The sequence below is a fragment of the Phyllostomus discolor genome, chromosome 2, assembly GCF_004126475.2.
Source record: "Phyllostomus discolor isolate MPI-MPIP mPhyDis1 chromosome 2, mPhyDis1.pri.v3, whole genome shotgun sequence".
Classification (NCBI taxonomy): domain Eukaryota; kingdom Metazoa; phylum Chordata; class Mammalia; order Chiroptera; family Phyllostomidae; genus Phyllostomus; species Phyllostomus discolor.
Genome location: NC_040904.2, coordinates 150,301,949 through 150,309,976, shown reverse-complemented (window position 1 = coordinate 150,309,976; position 8,028 = coordinate 150,301,949). Strand labels below are relative to the sequence as shown.

At 45.6% G+C, this 8,028-nt stretch overlaps 1 protein-coding gene across 4 annotated transcripts in view; it reads right to left on the bottom strand.

Moving 5' to 3' along the window:
* Positions 1-3,696: 3,696 nt before the first annotated feature.
* The window catches only part of BEST3 (bestrophin 3), a 42,042-nt gene continuing 37,710 nt past the window's right edge, over positions 3,697-8,028 (bottom strand). For all 4 annotated transcript variants that reach the window (XM_036018687.1, XM_036018689.1, XM_036018688.1 and 1 more), the window contains one exon: positions 3,697-5,895. In XM_036018687.1, coding sequence (XP_035874580.1) covers positions 4,962-5,895 — 934 coding nt within the window. In that variant the 3' untranslated portion in view covers positions 3,697-4,961. The remainder of the gene's footprint in view (positions 5,896-8,028) is intronic.

Sequence of the window (8,028 nt, the reverse complement as noted above, 5' to 3'; positions counted from 1 at the left end):
TATGAGACTTGTGTGAACACGTGTGTGTAGCACTTGCACATAAAAGGTGTTCAATACACGTTGGCTTTCCAAGGTTCCCCACTACTCTCCAAGGTTGTCAGTGGGGCTGGTTGGGTGGCTGTATAGTTAACTGCTAATGTGTTGTTCTAGTTAATTGTTTTTGGCTGTAGTGTGGAATCGTAGAATCAGCAATGCACCTAAGAGACCTGGGTTCAAATACCAGATTGAAATTTTAACTTTTGTAAAACTTTCAGCAAGTTATTTAACTTCTCCATTTCTTCCCATGCAATGAGCAATAGTAGTTTGTGAAGATTGAAGAGATGTGTGAAAACACTCGGCACACCCAAGTACCCAGTAGGCGTTAATTCTGCCCTTCCTTACCTCTTTCCTCTTTTTATCTCTTTCTGCCATTTGGGTCCATTTTCTCAATGTCCATCATAACCGTCTCTTCCTTCTCCCATATACAGGATCTTGAGAAATTCACTGGAACAGCATTGAGAGGAACCTTAATCACTTAGTCTAACCACCCATTTTGGAGCTGAGCAAGATGAAGTCCAGAGTATGCAGATAACTTGGTTGACACCACGAGGCTAAGGTTGTGGTCATATTTGATTGAGATTTTAGGTTTCTTAACTTTGGATCTAGATCTAGTGTGGGTAATCCATTCATTCATTTTTTCTTTCAAGCATTCATTCATCTAATTTTTTTTTTTTGAGATGTGTCAGGCACTGTCCGCAGCACCAGGGATCTGCGGGTTGAATGAGACAGTGAGCAGAGCTTACACCCCAGCGGAAGGGGTGTGGCTGCCCCTGGGTGGGGAGAGTATATGCCCCACAGGCACTGTCCCCACTATTGCCCCTGCTCTCCCTCAGCCAGCCCTGGACATTCCTCCCTGGGCTGGAGGGGTGGGCAGCAGCGGGGGCACAGAGCCTCTGAATCCCAGCCAGGAGAAGCAAACTTCAAGAGAGATGCCTGTGTTCTCACATTGTTTAGTAATGAAAGTAATCAAAATCCATTTTTACTGGGAAAAAATCTATCTGGTCTTTTGTTTGAAAGTGTTTTCTTTTTTTTTCTTTTTTAAGATTTTGTTTATTTACTTTTTAGAGAGGGAAGGGAGGGAGAAAGAGAGAGAGAGAAACATCAATGTGCGGTTGCTGGGGGCCATGGCCTGCAACCCAGGCATGTGCCCTGACTGGGAACCGAACCTGCGACACTTTGGTTCGCAGCCCGCGCTCAATCCACTGAGCTACGCCAGCCAGGGCTGAAAGTGTTTTCTAATCTTGAAAATTGTGTTTCCCTTTAGAATTTGTAGGGTCCAGTGACCACATGGATAAATAATGAGTCTATTATTAATACCAAGGATGCTTCCAATTTCAGAAAGCTTCATTTCTTGAGAAATAAAGAGAAGATGAGATCAGTTCTCTTCTGAAACCATCTGCAAGTGTCCCAAATGTGGCAGCAAACACCCAATATCCACCCACCGCTGAGCACAGCCTGTTATAGGAGAGTGAAGACTGAGGCTGCGGGAAAGCCCCGGGGGCCCAGGACGGCTCTCAGGTAGCAGGAACGAGCGGTGCTGGCCTCCTGGTATACCTCCTCCACCTCTGCTGATCCAGGCCCTGAGCATAGTCTGGTGGTGGACTGCACCTGTCTGGAGTCCGTCCGGCCTTCTTTTGAGTGTTGAAGGGCCCTGAGCTATCCCTGTACCACCATCACTGGCTCTTCTTTAGCAAGAGCTCCTTATGTATCAGGCTTTACTCTTGCAGCTTAGGCTCAGCCTGATCACAGACAGGCTTATTTTTAGTGGGTTTTTGCATAGAGCAGTGTCACGAGTTTACACACTCCAGACACTGGAAGGGGGAAAATCACCAGTTGGAAGATAAGAGTGGATGATACATTTGGAGAAATTTTGTATTCTGTGGAGAGGATCTAGAGTTTTATGAGATTAGGACTCAGATTTCTCTTTTCCATTCATACCACCCTATTTTTTAGTTCTCTCAGATTCTATTTTATTTTATACCAGTCTCTAATTTGCAAGAAATTCATGGAACTTATAATTGGCCTTTTAATAGGAAGGATTGAGAGAAACTCCCTCACTTTATAGAGAAAAATAAAACTGGATCCCTACCGAGTGTTGAAAAGATAATAGAAAAAATGGTAGGAGAATAATCAGGACATAGGGGTGGGAAAGATTTTTTTCAAAACTTCAAAAGAATAAAACAAAAATATTGATGAACTTGATTATATAAAAATTATGGATTTCTATTCAACAAAGAATGCCAGTGATACTTTTATCAGACACACAAAGGATTGGAAAAGACTGTTGTGATGTCCAAAACCAACAAGGGTCTATGATCATTCTAAAACCTAGAAGGAACTCCTGAAAAGCAACAGGAGAAATATAGATAAAAGGGCAAAGAACTTGAAAAGGCAATTTTCAAAAGCAGGGTCCCAACAGAATTAAGAAGTATATGAAGGGACACTACATGTCATTAGTAAATCAGATAAATTTACTACAGTAATCACTAATGTTTGTCAAGTAGATGCCAATTAAACAGTGGTTACATGTCACTCTCCACTTGTTCTACTGGAAAAATCAGAAACCCAGGTGATAGCTCATTGAATGGATCATTGTTCAGTTTTCAGTGCAAGGAGGAAATAGGAGGCCACCACAGATTTTGATGAAATATCAAGGAAATTAAATAATTCTCTGGACGAAGGCACATGAGGGATGGATGAAAGCAGCGATAAGCCACACTCCCTTGGGCCCTACAAAATGTATGATTCTGTTTATCAAGGTCCATAACTGATCACCTTGGATTTAGGCACCAAAAATTGATCATATTTCACAAGCAGCTAAGTAGAAACATTTGCATTTGAGCAATAGATAAAGCCAAAGAGAGGAGAGTAGAGGGACTTCCGCTGAAACATCTGAAAGAGCAAGGCTGGGAGGAGGTTAGGTTCCTGCCTTGTAGAGGTGTTATCCTGGGGCCTGGTCCCCTAGTGTATATGGGATGCTTTGGGGATATCACTGCCTCGCCAGGTAGTAACACTGTCTACCAACAGAGAAAACCATCAATGTACGGCATTTCTTCCAATATTATTTCCTGGTAGTCCTTGAAGAAAGGCCAGTTAAAGTAAACATCATGGCTGTCAGGCAGCTGGGGTGGTCTGTTTAGCTGCTGCGATGCTCCGTGAAAATGGGCAAATTATAACACTGTATATCGGGGGGGGGGGGGTTGAGGGGGGGGAAGGGAGGGCCCTGCCAACTTCTTCTTTCAGAAAAACAGAGGACTATGGCCAGGCCTCACAGGTGGAGCAATGCCCTCCTGAATGCATGCACAAAAGATGCAGGCAGACTTCAGCAGGGAGGCCTCTGAAGCTGGAGAGCTTCAGGCCTGGTCTTCCTAGGACATCCTTCAGAATTCCAGGCGAACTGCTGGCAGACCCAGGGCCTTGCAGACAGCACAGTGAGGGAGCGCACTTCCTGCGCCAGAGAAATCTGGGTCTGAGACTGAGCCCTGCCACTTCCTGGCTGTTTTTAGTCAAGTTACTTCACCTCTCCAAACCCTCTGTTTTCTTCACCTTGAAAACAGAGATAATAGTATATTAATTCGTAAGATTCCTGTAAGGATTAGTGAGGTCACCTGTGAACATTACCTGCTGCTTCCTGGAGCACTGTGAGCACTCAATAAGTGGTAGCTATTAGAGTTATTTTATTTTTGAAACCATATGTAGTCAAGCTTCATCACATGACAGAACTAGGAGAGCAGTACTCATAAAACATGGCCTTCCAGACAAAACTGGGGCCCCCAACAAACAGCCACCCCAGAGCTCCTTGGAGTGAGTCCACGCCCATCCCCATGGTGCAGTCCCGGGCCCCCGAAACCCCCAGTTCCAACATCCTATCTCGCCCCAAACAACCTGGCAGATAGTCACTGGTCCCACATTGTGACATGGTTGGGATTTTGCTTTAAGAGTTTGAGTAAAATACATTCAAGCTTTGTCATTCTTTGGTTCCATAGCATTTGGTTGCACAAGTTTCATGCCCATCTTGGCCTCAGTTTTCTCCAGTGTTCCAGACTTAGAGTGGACGCAGAAGGAAATGGCCGTGGCTGCCGAGGGTGTGGTGGGAGAGTGTTGGCGCCCACTCCCCCCCGCCCAGTGTGGAGCTGGAAGCGTGTTGAACTGGATTTGCTGACTTCTTTGGTTTTTCTGTTGGAGGCTTTGCCAATGCCTCATATTTTGAAAATCATGCCAAGAAGAACGCAACAGAGTTGGCAAGAGAAACTGTTATAATTTGCAAGGTGGGACAGATTAGTCATTAGAGAAGGAGCAAGACTAGGAAGGAGGGGAGGAGAAAAGGATGGGAGACTGAAGGGGAAGAGAGAAAAATGAAGTTGTGAAAGTAGAAAGGGAAATTGGAGAGAGATGAAGCTATCTGATACTGATGAAGCTTAGGAGTATGGAAGTGATAATAATAGTGGAGCGAGTGGGAGTGAAATGGTTAGAAAGCCTCAAACAAAAATATTATAACTAGAACGAGGCTTTTGAGGCATTTTATGATCCATCTCCCTGTCTTTATAATTGAAGGCAAGAAGAAAAACAAAGGAAACATATAGGGAATCCTTTGTCTCCCTATTTGCAAAACTAGGGGGTTGGGTTATGACCTACAAAGTGCTTTCCAAAGCTAACAGTCTATCAATTTATAAATCATACACGTATTTAAGATTCCTTATTTGGTTAAGAGAGATTGCTGTGGCCAGTGTAGCGCCCATGAAAACCACTTTGTGGCAAATGATGTGAACGAGCTTGATTTTATTAGTTCTGAGAAAGCCAGGATTATAATGCCCTTCAAACTTTAAATAGCTTATGTGGTATGATCATTTTTTAAAATATTAACCAGCCCACAGGTGTGTTCTGGAACTAAGGTTGAACTTTTGGGAAAGTAGAAATTTAGACTAGGACCAGGCCTTAGAACTTTCTGGCATTCCTCTGGGAGATTCCTCTCTTTGCTCATGGTTAAATTCTAGGATATCCGTTTCCTTGGTGTCCAGGTTTTCCATTAAATACAGCACGTCAGTAGAGGCCTGAGGGCCAGCCACGAAGGTGATGCCGCTGGTCTCTGAGGATGTTTCTGTGTCAAGTAAAAGAGGCGGCTCAGGGTTTGCGGGCTCCGGGCTCTGGCCTGCTAGGGCAGTGTGGCTGGACTCCAGGAACCCCGGGAGGCTCCACCTTTTTGGGAACTTGTCATTCTCAAAAGGGTCTTCCTCAGCGGCAAACTTGAAAATGTTCCTCTCAGCTTCGGCTGAAATAGTCTGGGGCCTGGGGCCTGGAGGAGGTGTCCCCTCCCCTGAGGGAAATAGGATCAGTCCCACGGGGTCTTCCCGATGCCCAGTGCTGCTTGGCGGAACCCCGGTGAACTCAAAGCTCTGGATGGAGGCTGTGGAGTCCCAGTGCGGGCCGTCTGACGTGGGCCCTGGTGCTGTGATCAGCACTGCGGGGACCTGCGGCATTTTGGTGGGGGAGGCCTTCACACTGGACTGTGGGGTCAGGCTCTGTAAGGTGCTCGTCCGGCTAGTCTCCCTGATCGTGGACAGTTCCCCCAGGCTGGAGTATAGCTTGGGGTCCCCCTCTGGGGAGAACTGCTTCCGGGAGGTGTGGTGGGCGCTCCTCAAGGGCACATCCAGCAGATCCCTGGCTGGGCTGAGGTCTCTCTGAGGGAAGAACACGGAGCTGTCACTGGCCTGCCTCCCATAGCTTCCGCTCCTGGGGCTGGAGGGGTGCTCGTGGGCACTCAGGAACCTCTTGACTCTTCGGATCATGGAGTGGCGATGGCCGTGCTTCTCAGTGTCCCACAGCCACTCGTCGCCAGAGCACTCAGACCCAGGCAGCCTGAAACACAGAATGGCAACTTCAGGGGCCTGTCTTTGGGGGCAGAGTCTCAAAGTTAAGCACAAGTTGGTATTTTTGCATTGGAGATTTTGAGATGGGTAGGGCGGGTGACTTCCACTGGGAATGGTCGAGCAGAGGCCCCCGGCATTTCTGGTTGCGGGATTCCTTTAAACTCTTAAACATGATTGAGCACCTCAAAGAGATTTGTTTATGTGGGTTGTAGATGTTGCTGTGTACCCTGTTAGAAATGATGACTGACAATATTAAAAAATGCAAGAAGGTACAAGCACACATCCCACTAACTGTTAGGTGATGACATCACCATGTGGTGTGTAGCCTCTGGAAAATTCCACTGCACATCATGAAAGAATGAGAGTGGGAAAGGAGGAACATTCTGGTGTCACGAACACGCTGTTGCCAGAGATGGCACTGCTGGGGGCACATAGGAGGGCTGTTAGGAGAGTAAATCCTAAGAGTTCTCTCATCACAAGGACAAAATTTTTTTCCCTTGTTATTTCCTTCTTTTCCTTCATTTCATTACATCTACATGAGAAGATGGATGTCAGCTATACCTATTGTGGTAATCATTTCACAGTATCGATCAAGCCATTGTGCTGTATGAACTCATATGGTGATCTATGTCAATTACTTCTCAGTAAAAGAAAATAACAGTTTTGACCTTAAGGACTTGGGTCTTGGGGATCTGCAGGGGTCCCCAGATCACACTTTGAGAATCACTGATCTAGAGACTTGAACATTAAAAAAAAAGATATACTTTGTGTTCTTTCTCCCACATTATAGATGAACTTAGGCCATATTTTCCCAGGACCCAATCAATTCCTAAAACAATGGATCATGGCTAAATTTAAGACAGGGCAGATAAGTGCCAACATTTTCTGATCTCCCATGCATTAATCCACTTAATTACCACACTAGCCATGTGAGTTGGTACTGTTATTACTATTCACAGGTTACAGATGAGGAAACTGAGGCCCAGAGAGAATCACTGAGGCTATGTAGCTAATGAGGGCCACACCCAGAAGTCTGACTCTGAAGCCTTCGTCTTTAATCACCATGACATTCGTGGGCCTTGTGGAGACAGGACAGCCATTGAGGTGGTGTGGCCTCACACTGTAGGTGGGCTTCCTGAAGGAGTAAGTGTGAGGGATTTGCTATTGCTGAGAATTTTTAACATTTAAGACACAAAAGACTCTATGATTTTAAAAGTTCTTCAAGGCTGAAATAAAATGGGTAATTGAAATAACGATAAGGGCTAAGGCCTACTCCTGCCTCAGATTGCCTGGTTCTCTGTCTCACATCTCTGGCTTTACAGTCATAATGAGGTTTGAAGAACCACTTAAGGCTTTGCCCTTAAACTACAAGCACTATGTTGGCTCTGGGAGTGACAGTGATCAGGCCGTCCTGGTCTAGTGTTCATGTTGACATCCATGGTGACAAGACGCTTTAACTATGCCAGGTGCATTTTATGTAACAAAAGGAAAAGGTAAGGACAGCATATTGTTGGTGTAGCCTGAAGGGGCAAAGGGAGCAGTGAAAAGAAAACATCACTCCTCGTGTTTATGAATAAAAGATGGGTGATCAAGATGATTAACTGGTTAAAGGTCCTGGGATGGCGTCCGATTACAGCCTTGAGCTGTTATTCTGCAGCCCCAGCCATGCCCTTGGCTACCAGATAGCCTTCTGTGCTGGCTCAGATTCTGTTACACTGACTTGAGAAATGCAGACTCATGCTCCAGCGGCCCGTGACCCTGCTGGTTGGGTTTCATTAGGTTGGATCTGAGGTCACACCTCAGGAACCATGTAGTTAGGGAGGACACGGAAGAGCAGCAAGTGCAGCTGTTCATAAGACCGCCTTGCTGATGAGCCCTGGGAATTGAGGTAGACAGGCCTGTAGCCTCCGTTTGGGACCTTGACTTTTTGTTCAGGATTTGTTTTCCTGAACTACACAATATTGTAAGAATTAACAAAAAAAATCTAGGAAAAAACATGTTATTATTATTTCAAAATTTCAGGAGTCCTAAAAGAGAAACTCCCAGATATTCTCACTATGCACTGGTGTGGTAGTTATGCACATTTGAATGAGGCCCTGGGCCACAGAACGGGGAGAATGGA